Consider the following 15,641-nt stretch of genomic DNA (forward strand, 5'->3'; position numbering starts at 1 on the left):
AATTCTCACAGCTTAGTACGGTCGGCACTATTATTAATCCCCATTATATACACGAGGACATACCAAAGCAATGTGACTCACACAGCTGCTAACAGCTAAAACTGTGACCAACATTCAGATTCCAGAGCCTGTGATTGTGGTAATACGTAATACTATCTCTTTATAAACTAAGTTTTATTATGTAACAGGAAACTAATAAATGAAAAATTAGTAAAAATGAAAAACTAGTAAAATCAAAATAAGTAAACAGACATTTTCAAAAGGCTACAGAAACAAATCAAGGAAAGGAAATTAAGAAAGCTATACACAAGAGAAGGTGAGATGACAGAAACTACAAATCGACAAAATAAAGAATAGTGGGGAAAAAAGGAAAAATAATTGAATGAAAATATCTTTGACAGTCTAAACTACTTAATAAAAGGCATAGGGGGAAAAGAAGCATGAAGGAAACATTAGAACGCTGAAAATACTCTGTATCTTGAACTAAGAGGTAGTTACAGATGAATGTTTAAGTATGTAAAAATACCTCATACTGTAAACTTAAGATTTGTGTATTTTACTGTATACTGTACAATGATGTAAGAGTATAAATACTTTTAAATATCTTTAAAAACATGAGGTGGCTTTGAGGCTCTATTTACTACTTCAAACAACAGGATTAATTAAATGATCTACCGTCTTACCAAAAGTATTTTTAGAGCAAAGTGGCAGTATCTCATGGGACTTACCCTACCCATTTTAACCCTCGATAATAAATGTATCCACATGCTTGACTTTCAGGCTTTTGGGTCTGCCTTAAAACAAGAAACTACAGGAAACAGACAATCTAATCCAGGTTAATTATTTTCAAATAGAACCATCCAATTGAAAAAAGCAGTGCCTTCTCAAATCTCCCTAACAGCTGGCAAAGCTAAACATGGCAAAATCTCAGCAAAGGAAAGCCTGATAGCTCACATAATATCCTATTATCTTTTCTAAAAAAAAAAAAACTTCCATAATTAACTCCAAATATGAAGTCCTAGGGCTTCCCAGGTGACACTACTGATAAAGAAACAGCCTGCCAATGCATGAGACGTAAGAGATCCAAGTTCAATCCCTGGGGTTGGGAAGATTCCCTGGAGGAGGGCATGGCAACCCACTCCAGTATACTTGCCTAGAGAATGCTATGGACAGAGGGGCCTAGAGGGTTGCAAAGGGTCCTTAGGGTTGAAAAGAGTTGGATACTTCTGAAGTGACTTAGCACACATGATGATGTCCTAATTTTCTCCCTGGCTCCTTTATAGAGCTATATACAATAAATCCAATCCTCAATTAAGTTCAGTTCAGTCGCTCAGTCATGTCTGACTCTTTGAGACCCCATGAACTGCAGCATGCCAGGCCTCCCTGTCCATCACAAACTCCCGGAGTTCACTCAGACTCACGTCCATCAAGTTGGTGATGCCATCCAGCCATCTCATCCTCTGTCGTCCCCTTCTCCTCTTGCCCCCAATCCCTCCCAGCATCAGTCTTTTCCAATGAGTCAACTCTTCGCATGAGGTGGCCAAAGTACTGGAGTTTCAGCTTTAGCATCATTCCTTCCAAAGAAATCCCAGGGCTGATCTCCTTCAGAATGGACTGGTTGGATCTCCTTGCAGTCCAAGGGACTCTCAAGAGTCTTCTCCAACACCACAGTTCAAAAGCATCAATTCTTTGGCACTCAGCTTTCTTCACAGTCCAACTCTCATATCCATACATGACCAATGAAAAACCATAGCCTTGACTAGATGGACCTTTGTTGGCAAAGTAACGTCTCTGCTTTTGAATATGCTATCTAGGTTGGTCGTAACTTTTCTTCCAAGGAGTAAGCATCTTTTAATTTCATGGCTGCAGTCACCATCTGTAGTGATTTTGGAGCCCAGAAAAATAAAGTCTGACACTGTTTCCACATCTATTTCCCATGAAGTGCTGGGACCGGATGCCATGACCTTAGTTTTCTGAATGTTGAGCTTTAAGCCAACTTTTTCACTCTCCTCTTTCACTTTCATCCAGAGGCTTTTTAGTTCCTCTTCACTTTCTGCCATAAGGGTGGTATAATCTGCATATCTAAGCTTATTGATATTTCTCCCCGCAATCTTGATTCCAGTTTGTGCTTCTTCCAGCCCAGCGTTTCTCATGATGTACTCTGCATAGAAGTTAAATAAGCAGGGTGACAATATACAGCCTTGACGTACTCCTTTTCCTCTTTAAAACCAGTCTGTTGTTCCATATCCAGTTCTAACTGTTGCTTCCTGACCTGCATATAGGTTTCTCAAGAGGCAGGTCAGGTGGTCTGGTATTCCCATCTTTTTCAGAATTTTCCACAGTTTATTGTGATCCACACAGTCAAATCCAATCCTACTCCCATACAAAAGCCTTTAAATATTTGAAGATGACAAAATTTTTCTTCAGATTCTCTTGTCCAAGCTGAATATTAAACTTCGCTGTACTTTTCCTCATGATTTCCAGATCCTTCTCCATTCTAATCAACTCCCATGATAACTATGCCCCATCATTCTGAAGGACTTCACTGGTGACTCAGTCGTAAAATCTAACTACAATGCCTGCAATGCAGGAGACATGGGTTTGATTCCCATGGGTCAGGAAGATACCCTGAAGAAGGAAAGGGTAACTCACTCCAGTATTCTTGCCTGGGAAATCCCTTGGACAGAGAAGCCTGGTGGGCTCCAGTCCATGGGGTCACAAAAAAGTTGCACACGACTTAAAGAGACTAAACACACACACTCATATCATTCTGAAACATACATTTTTTACAAGTGAGGGATGGGATGACACCTCAAGAATTCACACCTATCAGCTAAAACCCATGGTTATTTTTATATGAACTCTCATATACCAATCTAGTAAACTCCAGAATTGAGACGGAAAATCTAAATACAGAACTTCACATTTATCTCTAATTAAAATTTTATACAATAATATTCTATTCACAAGGTTTAAGATGACACTATCCATTCTAGATGAGAATTTCTGCTTATAGTTGTGAATCACCTGTTAACTTGCAAAAGCCATCTTTAATAAAAAATATTAAACAGGAGAGAGGCCAAGTAAAGGATCTTGCAGCACTTTCTGCATACATGCCTCACAGGTAACAAACATCCAATGAACTTTTCTGGAAATAACAGTCAGTCATGCAGCTATAATGCCACGATCTACTATGACCTACAGATTAATTCAAAAGACTGACTATGGTTTAAAACAATTCCTTTATCTCCCCCTCTGGTAATTCTATAAAACTAGGGTTGTTTTAGCATGACCTATTTCTATTCCAAACCACTGGTTTTCAATGGAAACAGTAATGTCCCTTAATAAGCATTCTGTAAAGACTTTCCTTCTCAGAGTCTATTTGGATGTGCACTGGTACCTTTTTAAAAAAAAGTTTTATATGTATGGGTTATTATCAATAAATTTCATTTCAGAAGAGTAAAACTATTTTTAAAAAGCAATTAGTAGGCTTTACAGGACTAAGACCAACTGCTCTAACCTTTGGTGACTTCTGTTATCACAAATTACTTTTGTTTTATACAAGAAGTTTCTGTTGCAGATAAAATATTGAGCTCCCAGGTACAAAGTCTCTTGGACTCACCTTAATACTCTTTGGGCTTCCCTGATAGCTCAGTTGGTAAAGAATCCACCTGCAATGCAGGAGACCCTGGTTCAATTCCTGGGTCAGGAAGATCCGCTGGATAAGGGATAGGCTACCCACTCCAGTATCCTTGGGCTTCCCTTGTGGCTCAGCTGGTAAAGAATCCACCTGCAATGCGGGAGACCTGGGTTTGATCCCTGGGTTGGGAGGATACCCTGGAGAAGTGAAAGGCTACCCACTCCAGTATTCTGGCCTAGAATTGGTCTGCATTCATCTTGATTTCCCTCAGTACTTCCTAACTGTTTTAATGTGGCAGAACACTTATGATTTAAACAGCAGCAACTTAGCCACTTTTAAAGTTATATAACCTAAATTGGATCTCAACACCATGTCTGTACCTTTGCCTGTTGAGAACTACAAAGAGGCATGCACAGTCAGGGCAGGGCTATCACACAGCAGCACACTGGGCTGCACACTGCTAGAGGAGCTCTGCCAGTCCCTATGCAAAGGCGTCTTGTGGTGGCTGGGCCCTTCCTGGGGTTCCCTAGAAACCAATTCAATAGTTAAAAACATCAAATTAAGGTAGATACACTTCACTGGGATAATGCAAGTAACGTGACACTCTAAAACCAGGCTAAGAAGGTAAAGTTCTCTCAGAGAGAACTATATTAAAATATATTCACTGAAAAGAAAAAAAAAAAAGAAGCCTCAGCAGATTGATTTTGAGTCATAATAGTGTGTTTTGGACAAATTAAGACTATTTTATGACACGATTTGTTAAAAAAAAAAAAAAGGATAAATGACCAAGAAACTACCATTTCTTCCTTTAAACAGAAATTCTTCGTCTCTTATAACTAAAGAGATCACACCACTGTAGGTGCTTCTTAGAAATTCCCACGATCTGATTTAAATCAAATTTTAAGATGGCTTTCAGATACATAATAAAAGTGAACAAAGAAAGTGACTATGAAAAAAACAATATTTGTTTTGGTACTTAACCTCCTTCACTGTCAAACAACTTACTTGTGGTGATACCATATTTTAACTATACTATTTTTATTAAAGGATCTACCCACTGAAAATGAAGATGCCAAAAGCATACTATACCTTTACTTTTATCAGCTCTTTCCAATGTCCTGAATTCTAATTTTAAAAACTATAAAAATCTTCATCAGCCGAGCTCTAGAGGGTAACTAATTCACTGGCAAACAAAAACTTAAGCCTCACTCAAACTGAAGCAGACAATTACAGAATATTTATTAAATGCAAAGATAAAAACTGACTGCCTGGATGACAAGTCATAGTGATCTGTTGCTGTCAAAAAATTGGAATCTCTATACACAAAAGAATGTCTGGAAATTGCTCTTAATTAAAACAGAATGACTGTAACAGTGTGCAGCCCTGGCATCCCAAGAAAGCCAAGATCTATTTTCAACAAGTTTTTGGAACATATGTGCAATATTTTAAATAAGTACATAGTTAGAACAAAGCTCAGTATAAAAACCTAAAACGATACTGTAAAACATGAATGGACCATAGTAAATGAATATTTCAGGATGCTACTACACTAATTTCTTCAAATAATTTGCTTTAGACATACATATTAAGTCTTCTTCCCTCTCATGATATACTCAGATAATTATTTACGTAGGAAAACATACCATGATCCAGTCTGTTCAAGGGAGCAGGGGGAAAAGAGCCTTCAATAAACGCTTCCTCAAAATAAGGAAACACAGGGAAAACAGGTTATCAACCAATATATTTATGGGCCCACATGAATGACTGGACGATTATATAAGATGTGCCCTAAGTTCTTTTAATATTAAAACATGCTATGTTAGTGAAAGGGGTTATTCTGCTACAGGCTATTTTAAAGGAAGCTGAGTATTTGCTTTTCATCTTGGGGAGAACACAAAGGATTCTGTGGAATGTTTTGTACAAATACATAAAGGTCCCTTAATCGCAAACTTCATGGTTTGCCAATTTTAAATAAAACATTATCAATAAAAAAGCATCAGAGACTTTTGAACACTCAAAGACTTTGTAAATATGTCTTCACACAGTTCAGAAACACACTGCCAAACCAAAAGATCTTCACAGAGGGGCTTATCTCATTAAAGAACCACAGTCACATTCAGTCAGGCAGAGATACACAGAGACTTATCAAAAATACTAACAGTATTATTTTCTTATGCTGTGTGTACTCAAGGGTTCATTTCCTCTCCATGAATGGTGTATTTTAAAACTGAAAACAGATCTTACCTCCTGAGTAAGCCTCAGTATAACTCCTTATGTTCATGTTTATTTATTTAACCCAGTATATAGCTTGTAACTCATTTGCAGTTTGAACTATTCTTTGTGATTGAAAACCTATACCCTATATGGACAGCTTTAAAGTAGAATGGCAAAAAAAAATTGAGAATCTACAGTTCTCTCTACCCAATACTTCTCTTCTCTCCCTACAAAAACCTTTATTCTACAATTTGATCATCACAGCTCAGGAAGACATTACATCTATGCTGATGATACTTTTAAAACATAAAAGAGGCAGTTTAACATAACGCTTCAGAGTATGAACTCTAGAGTTGAGAGGGGTTCAAATCTGAGCCTCACCTCTTACAAGTTATATGGCCTTGGGGAAGTTCACTTTTTTCTAAAACGTGGAATAAACTATATTTATCTCATAGGGGTAATGGTAAGATTAAATGAACTACTTAGAATAAGTGTAATGTGTCAGTTATTGTTGCTAAAATCAAGAAGGTAAAACAATTCATACTAAAGCTAGTAAATTGGATTCTTTTTAGTATATATTATGCTGGCAGACATGGGGTCACTAAGAGTCAGATACAACTAAGCACAAAAAAATAAAATTTCACTTCTAATTAAAATTAACTACAGTATTCTTATTGATTCTGTATCTCCAATCTTTCTTATTTTCATTTTAGTCACAAATGATCTAACTTTATATTGATAAAAGCACACTTCTAAGACTCTCACTGACTCTTTCCCCCAATACCCAACATTTTAAGTTTGTGAAAATAAACTTTAAGAAGCATGAGGGTAGGAAGACATCATACTTTATTTTTTAAAAATGTGTTCTACCTATGATAGCATGAATACAATATATGCTCACTAATAAATGGATCTTAATGCCTCTATTTCACTTGAAGTCAAGTGCATAAACACCTATAGGCTCATTTAGACTTATGTATTCTTGGTGCTTAAAGGTTGTTTTAATCCCAGTCCCTAAACTGAGTGCTGTAATTCATACTAGAAAAGAAAGATAAATGTGTGTAAATTATGCTGATATGCATATGCTTTGGAAATGGGTGGGCATACACATAGTATTTCTCAATGCTGCAATATATTCAGCTTCACAAGTGTGTCCTTTTCCCATCTATGGAACAAATACGACAACCTCAAAGTAGCAAATCTGACAATAGATCGATGCTCATTTAAATATTAAAAATACTGATTATTTTCTCTTGTGTAACATCTTCTTTTTCCAAGAAGCATAAGAACAATCTCAGTAAGGACACTCACTAAAAAGCAACTGTAAATTCTGTACTCAAAAGTACCATATAATGGCCTCTGCCACACACAGGGATCCTGTAAGCTTACAGCTACAAGACATTAAGAAGATATGAGCGCTGTCTTCAGATACTTGAAGAGCTGCCATGTAGAAGAGTTCAGATTTAATTTTTTGTGTTCCAGAAGGCAGGACAAGTTATGAGAAAGAAGGCTTCTGATTTAAAGAAAGAACTTTCTGAAAATCAGAGCTACATAAAACTGAACCTCTTTTGAGAGGTTCATGTGAGGTAGTGAATATCGTATGGGCTTCTCTGGTGGCTCAGTGGTAAAGAATCTGCCTGCCAACGCAAGACACTCGGGTTCAATACCTAGGTAAGGAAGATCATCTGGAGGAGGAAATGGCTACCCACTCCAGTATTCCTGCATGAGAAATCCCATGGGCAAAGGAGCCTGGTGAGTTACAGTCCACAGGGTCGCAAAGAGTCGGACACAACTGAGCGAGTAACCACGCACGCATAGTAAATACTGTATCAATAAAAATGTTTTGTGAGTAGAAAAATGGTTTGGGGGAGTGATGTGGGAAAGTATTCGATAAACAGCTGGACTACGTGCTCACAAATATCCCCTTCAATCAAAATGTTGTTGGATTTCCTTAACTTAATCCCAGGTGATGGTCTGATGCACAACACTAACATGCCGTGGAAGTGTGCTTACCTGCCTGACGTCATAGAGCCTATCACACCTTCATAAAGGGCAAGAGGCATTTTAAAAGCCTCCTATTTGCTTAACTTGGGGATTCCATTTTCTATGAATAGAACTAAATTAAATTCACTTCACTTTGTTAAGAATTTCACCTCATCCCTTGAGACAACTTGAGTGCCAAAGTGCCCTGATCCCAAACCCACCAAGTGAATAGGAAAATTATAACAACACTGGTTTCATTACTTTATAATCATGTCTAAAATTCAGAAAATTTAGAAAAATGAGGAATGATAGTTTTCTGTCAGATAATTAGACCCTAACAACCCATCCACTACACCAGATCCACTATCAGAAGTACTACTTAGGCGGTATAATTAACTTGGTTGACTGTATTTCTATTTCTCATGTACTCACTAAGGTACTAAGAAAACAGTCATGACCATAAACCAAATATAACACTGTTTACAGGAAGACAACAACATGAGTAAGCTACAATACTGATCCTAAAAGCACATGGAGGTTCACTGCATTTTTGTTCATTTTTAAATATTCATAGTAAAAACTTAAAAAGAATACCCACAGCAAATATAAAATTCAACCCTCAGTTAATACAGACATGATATTGGTCTGTTTTTTAAGCTATATGAAGAACAGGTTATGATTCAGCATTCATGTAATTTTATCCAAATTCACCTGGACTCAAATTTGAAAATATTTACCTGCTAATTAATACCTAACTTACACTCTAAATCTCAGAAGAATCAAGTTCTTACGCACTGTTTAGAAACAGTTTCATTAATATAACTGAAAAACACTTCATTGGCACTTGGGGTTAAAGACACTATCTTATACTAGTTTTTCTTCTTTATTTAATACAAGATGCATAGTCGTATTATATCAGACTTCATGGTTATTATAGTCTAGGCCATTGTAAAATTAATGGTTTTGATCCTTTAGAATTACATCAATACATAAAATTATTTGGTTTCCTCTATATTTCTTAGGATTTTCAAAGTCTAGAAAAAGCTATCATTGTTTAACAGCTAAGACTTCTCATAGTAGAATTAGGATAGGTGTCAAGTGATAGGAAGCTGGTTCTGGCTCTGATCTTATTTTACCTTGACTATTTCACTTAATCTCCTGGGTCTTGGTGCTCATCCATAAAAGAACACAGATTAGATGATTTCAAAGGCTCCATCTAGTTTCTGGTTGTCAATATTATGACCTCATCCTGAGTATACCCCTTCAATAGGACAGGTATGATATCCTTATTCTAGCTATCACAATACATTACTGTGGATAAAACCCACAAAATGTGTAAAGCCAGGAATGTTTAAAAATTGTGATTAAAAAATACACTGGCTTGAAATATGGGTTAAATATCAAGAACACTAAACTTCTTGTCTAGAAAGCATAAACTCTATATGTTGTAAATAAAACTCTGAAAAGGTGTGAGAAACAAGTCAAGCAAGATAACTCACTCTACCAACTCTTGAACAAAAAAGGGCAATCTCTGAATAGTAATTTCTTGACACGCAATGTCTGTGGCACCCATTCTCTCTCTATGCATGTATGTGTAAGAGGAAGATGATACTTTCATGGCATAATGGAATCAAGAGTATGGAAGACAATGTACTCTTCGTTAATACCTGAGGAAACTACCTTTCTAGTTAATAATAAACCAAGATGTACGTAAATGTTTTTTGTGTCAGTATTTATATTGAATATATAAAACACACAGTTAATTCCTTAACTCTAACACTATTAAATTCACATCAATAGTGCTGATGTACTACTGTGAGTTATTTCAACAGCCCCACTTAGAAAACTAAGTTAATCCAAGTGAAAATATGGATTTCTTTTCTAGGATAGAGTAATTCACAGATGTTAGTTTATAACTATGAAATCAATAAAAGTAAATAAAAATCCCTCCAATATGTAGTAACAAATGGCCCATGTAGTATAAATGTGGTATACTAAAGAACCACCTCCTTTCAGAAATACCAATATTGAGAAGTGTAGCTACTGAGACTTTGGTTAATGCCTATTGAAAAAGCAATGTCAGAAGAATGTGAGTTATATAAATAAAATTATAGCGTCAATATGTTGGAGAAAGCCGTCCTGGGTACAAGGCAGGAAATGTGTGTGTATTTAATTTATAGCTCAAAATATTAATAGTAAAAATAGACAAAAAGTGATTGTGAACCAGAAAGAGTTCAGGTTTCTTTAAAGAGCCTGGTTGAGATGGTGTGTATGTAAAACAACTGAATGAAGATGTAAGCTGGTATTGTGGTACTGTGATGATTTAAACCACAAATGCCTTCCCTATTTAAATATTCCAATCAGTACTGTTAGGACACGTACCTCGGAGAATTCTTTCCTCATGGCAACGAAGAAAGTCCCAGATTCTAACAGTGCCGTCATCAGAGCATGTAGCAAATTTATTATCCGTGGGTGAGAAACTGTTACGTGAAGACACACAGCAGGGGAAAGAAGTCAGCATTTCACAGGTTATCTGCGCGTCTCAGACAGGGAAAAATAAAACACTGCGCTGCGCGATAAACAGGAGAGGGAAGCATCCAACGTGAAGGGCCTTAAAGAGACTGCTGTTAGCTAACAACCTATCTCAACAAAAGAATAATTCACAGTAGTTGCTTCTTAGTTTTCAATCATCAATATTCAGAGAACTTAATGAGGGTATTATTAGTACTAATGCTATCCAGACTCCCCACAGTACAGTATTTCCTATGGTATCAACAGAAAACATAGAGCTGATTAAGTATAGAACTAAACAAATTCTCTTTGCAATATTCCTGTAAAGTCTTTTAAAATCACATAGGAATACTGCTCAAAAAAAACCAGCATCAGCTTCTGCTTTGAACTTCATATAATGATAAGCTGAAAAGTTTCAGGCAGGCTGTTTTAAGACTAGTTGTTAAAACATTCCTTCATATGATGTTTCTCACTTATGTAAAAGGTTTGTGGAAAATGTTCACACCTTCTTTTCACGCAAGTTATCCCATGAATGTTACACTTTTTGAAGGAAACTAACATGGGGACATGCCAACTGTTTAAAGCCAAAGAATATGCTGCAAAGGAGGGATCCATTTCTTCCTCCCTGTAAAAGACCATCAAGTTTCTCATTTAACTCTAAGAACTCCCCTGAACTTCTGAACCTTATGCTTAAGAAAGGACCACTTTTGAAAATTCAGTGTATAGTCAGGAGAATAAGGCACAGTCTTTGCAGATGTGTGTTTATCCAATAAGTCTTTGTTAAGATTCTGAAAGTAGAAACAAGTGACTACAGTGGACGATGTTTCTATAAAGATGTCAACCTCCTCCCTTGTGTGGGTGGCACAACCATAAAGAACGCTGCTTAGCTTTCTTCTGAAGCTGCAGCATTTCTTCAAGCTTGTTTTTGAAACTTTTTCTTTTCCATTTCTACTATACATATCTCACTGATATGTAAAAATATACAACTTAATGAAAATACTTTAAACTCCCACTTATCATACATTTGCATTACTGATGTCAACAACAGTGAATCAGAAGGAAAGTCCTACAGTCTTCTTGACAATGGTCTGCTCACAGCTCCAAAGCTTGAAAGAACCCGCTCATTAATCCATTAATGTTTGCCACATCCAGAGTTACTTGGAGACTTTTTAGCCCTACTATACTTTCCTTTTGAAGTCGTGGCATAACCAAGCCAACCAGGTCTTCACTTAAGCCTTTTTTTTCTTGTATTTTGTGAGAACTCTGAAGGTGTTTTCTGTAGGCTTTAGATTTTATTCAGTTGTATAATTAAAGACTGAATTCTTTATTTGGAATTAAATATTCTTATCTTACATAGTAGGTAATAAAAATGAATAACGTATACACATTATTAACCATAAATGAAAAGAGAAAACCAGTGCAAAATGCGGCAGACAATACATCTCTAACATATTGCAAAGGCTCATATCGGGACAACACTACTTCAGAAAAGTGCCAGCAAAATGGTGAATGTGTGAAAACAAAGAAAAATATTGTGTTTATAGGGTGCAAAAAGTTTCCCAGAATCTGACAGAACCCATGCATCTCTGCACCCAGAATACACTTAGAGAATAATTTAACCATGACAATAGGGACTACAGAAAATGGTATATTGTGTATAAACCTGGCCTCTCTAATCGCCTCCTTATGTGCCTGGAACATCTTGACGTTGTTCATGTTCGACTGCCAATATTTCACATATCCTCCGTGGTCTGCTGTCAACATCCACATGTCATTATGTGACCAAGTCATGGCTCTCACTGGGCTATCATGAGCCTGTGAAAACACAAAACATTTATAAACATCATATCAAAGACGATACAATGGAAGGCAATGATCTGTCCAATTATAAGTTTTAAAACGCCAGTAACACAGAATGATGCTACCATCTGATGATTACTGTTACCTGTAATATTGTTTCAAAATTGAAAGTGAGTCCATTCCACAAGGTGAACTCCCCACTAGAAGCTCCAGTGACCAACCTTCTTCCTTCTGGAGTCCACTGGGAAAGAAAAAGACATTATACAAGGTCACAAATCCACAACCTTAATTAATTTTTAAAACACTCAGAAAGTCTTTATAAAATATCCAACAATTGACGTTAAGTGGACAATACTTTCACTTCAGAATATGGCTCAGATTTATAAGCAAATACTTAGCCAGAAAAGAAATTAACACAGTCCAAGGAAAACTCTAGCACTTGGCTCATTAAGTAAATTAAAAAGAGTAAGTGCATTACAATAACCTGTTAAGTTACACACACCTAGGCACCCTAAAGAGCATTTCAAAACAGAATATCTGAAGATCTACTTTTTCTAGAATACATGGAAGATCATCATACTAATAAATAAGATCGTCAGTCACCAGAAAAACTCAGAGACTGAATGAGTGAAAGATTTGGTTTATTACAGCTGCTAGTGGATCTTTGGGCAGAAAAGTTACCAGTGTTTTATGAAAATAACAAAACAAAACAGTATAACAATAAATATCAATTTAAGGAAATCAAGGCTATCAAACTTTTCCTGGAAACTAAATGTACAATACATATAAAGTTCTTCTTCATTCACAATATCAAGCAGTGACAAGTCTCATACTAATCTAGCATCAAACAAAAAAAAAGCAATACAACAGAGGCATGACTAACAGTACCCCAGTATTTCAACGTCACAATCTGCATTCTGAAGGAATCTGTGGCATATGCTTATCAACTCAAAACGCAACGTACTTTTTCTTTTATTTTCAAGTTTCTATGACAGATTACACACGTTTTCCATAGATGTAAACACAAGAAATATCAATACAACAATCCTACATTCCCCCGTAAAAAGTGTGACACAGGGCTGAAAAATACAAGGGTGCTTATAGGATGAGACATACGAAATCAAGTTTATTTGGTAAATTACACAGATACACATGACAAGCCAGCCTTTTACTGCTTACCTGAAGATCACGATTTTGATATCATTTTAAAAAACCCTTCTACTTTCCTAGTTTCTGCTATTTGCTATGGATCCCAACTCGGTAAAGACTACAGGCTACCACCCTGTAGACACAGGACCCACAGTCTTTATGTCTTTAACGCCTGTAATCTGGACTTGTCTTCACTATGTGCAAATTTCCTAAGACCTTATAGCTTGATTCCCAAATGAGCAATTTACCCATCTAACGAGATACAGCACATGGAATGCTCAGATTCTATTCACCTCAAAAAGGTTTTCTGTGTTATGCTAACGAGAAATTAAAATTAGCTGCACATCATACTCCTTTCACCAAATCCTCTGCCATACAAAATTACACTACAAATTGGTTGGCTCTACTAACACAAAAGCCATTCAAATAATGTTCCTTTTCTAATGTTTTCTACTGTAATAGGCCTCCGAAACAAAGAGGAGGCCTGACTGACTGTCACATTTGTATGGAGCTGAAGCCAGCATCTCTTTCAGCCCTCTGAGTTCTCTGGGCTGTCTATCACACCTCTCTAATAAGAAGACCTGCTTATTTTGCTCATTTGCCACAAATGTCTTTCCTCTGTCCCATTATTTTTTCAATTCTTATTCACTCAACTTTGACTATTAACTATCTTATGTTTCTGGACTTGATATACTGCTAACCAACAAGTACTTTCTTACTAGCAAAACACATACACAAAAAGATTATACTATTATCTATAGGAATATTAGCTGGATGCCTGGGACACAGAGATGGGAAGACTTCTTTATTACAAATCCTTCAAATTTTAATAATCTGAACCATGTCAATGTACTGTTTATTTTAATATTATATTTTAAAAATTTTAGCGAAAATGTATTGAGTACCCACAATGTACCTTCACTGATGACAACTATGGTCTACCTTTGGACTTCAGCTCTTCTTGGGTGTTTCCCTTCCCAGTAACCCTAAGAGTTTTGATTCACCTTGAGATGCTGTTCTCTAAACTGCAACAGAACATTTCTATTCAAGAGCAAGTCAGACACCTGCTGCAATATATATCCATGGCCAGCTCAGACAGAATTCTACAGAAATTGCAACATAAAAGCAATCCAAAAGTACTACCTTACTAAATGTGGATATAATAGATAAACTGGATAGTCCAAAATAAAAATAAAAGCAATATACTGATTTTTATCCCAGTTATATATTTTAAACACTGCTTCATTTTCTTTGTCCTATTAAATATATTTGCAGGTTAATTTTTCAAAATTAATTTTTCCAAAAAGTATCAAACAGAATACTTACCCTGACAACAAATACTGGACACTTTACTTTATTTGTTGATGTTCGAACAAACTTTGTTGTTACTGCATTCATAGGATTATTCAACATCCCAATAGGTGGAACCAGCTACAAAAAAAGAGAATTAGATTTAAAGAGCTTCTGATCATGCACAGGGTATAAACCAGGGACATGGTAAGGTAATTATTTCAACATTTAAAGACAAATTCAGGACCATACAGGACAGTATTGTAATATATTAGTCTATAGTAATCAAATGAAGAAAATGAAAGTACAGGAAAGTTAAATGCCTATTATTTATTACTAAATAAACAATAAAATCAAGGACCAGATTTCCCAAATTACTTCTCAAAGTCAACACACTTAAACATATTCATAACAAGCAAGGTTTAAAATTAACTTCTCTATTATAAGGACTCTTAGGCAGTGCAACCTTTGGCTGGACATTGCTTTAAGACCCAAATCAAAAGTTCATCCATTATCAGATTAAAAGAAAAATTTAAATGCAGGTTAAAAAAAAAAAACATGGTTTATGCAGATACACTATCCTTTCAGGAATGTTTTAATTATTAAAAAAAAAAAATGTAAAAAGAAAAGTCCATGTTTAAATTAGAGATCTCATAGTTCCTAGGTCCAAGCAAAGAGGTTTTTATTAAACAAATATGACATATCTTATACTTACATCATTATAATAACCTGCATCAGGCTGAATTGCTCGCATATCTCTCTGGTCTCTTTGCCATATTCTATTCTGTTAAAAATCAATCAATCAATCAATCAATATATAGTCTATACTCAACTTGAAACTTAAGTAAATATTTACAGAATGTAAGCTGTCATCAAATGGGGAAAAAGAAGAATAAAACTTTTTCACTATGTTCTAAAACATAGATAATAGTATTTATCTTAAGAGATTTCCCCCTTTTCCTACTGACATTGTTTAGAATTTCCTCTCTTTGCTCATATTATGCCCAACCAATCATCCAAGATGCTGGTGACCCCAACACATTCTCATAGACAG

General features: G+C 35.9%; 1 protein-coding gene across 6 annotated transcripts in view; it reads right to left on the reverse strand.

Annotated features, from left to right (window-relative positions):
- The window catches only part of WDR33 (WD repeat domain 33), a 111,139-nt gene that overhangs the window by 46,196 nt on the left and 49,302 nt on the right, over window positions 1–15,641 (reverse strand). For all 6 annotated transcript variants that reach the window (XM_010837939.1, XM_010837938.1, XM_010837937.1 and 3 more), the window contains 5 exons: window positions 15,303–15,371; window positions 14,624–14,728; window positions 12,294–12,389; window positions 12,012–12,163; window positions 10,220–10,317 (listed from right to left, as the gene is read on the reverse strand). In XM_010837939.1, the coding sequence (XP_010836241.1) occupies window positions 10,220–10,317; window positions 12,012–12,163; window positions 12,294–12,389; window positions 14,624–14,728; window positions 15,303–15,371 (520 nt within the window). The remainder of the gene's footprint in view (window positions 1–10,219; window positions 10,318–12,011; window positions 12,164–12,293; window positions 12,390–14,623; window positions 14,729–15,302; window positions 15,372–15,641) is intronic.

The sequence above is a fragment of the Bison bison genome, unplaced genomic scaffold (genome assembly GCF_000754665.1).
Source record: "Bison bison bison isolate TAMUID 2011002044 unplaced genomic scaffold, Bison_UMD1.0 scf7180017864088, whole genome shotgun sequence".
NCBI classification, from domain to species: Eukaryota; Metazoa; Chordata; class Mammalia; order Artiodactyla; family Bovidae; genus Bison; species Bison bison.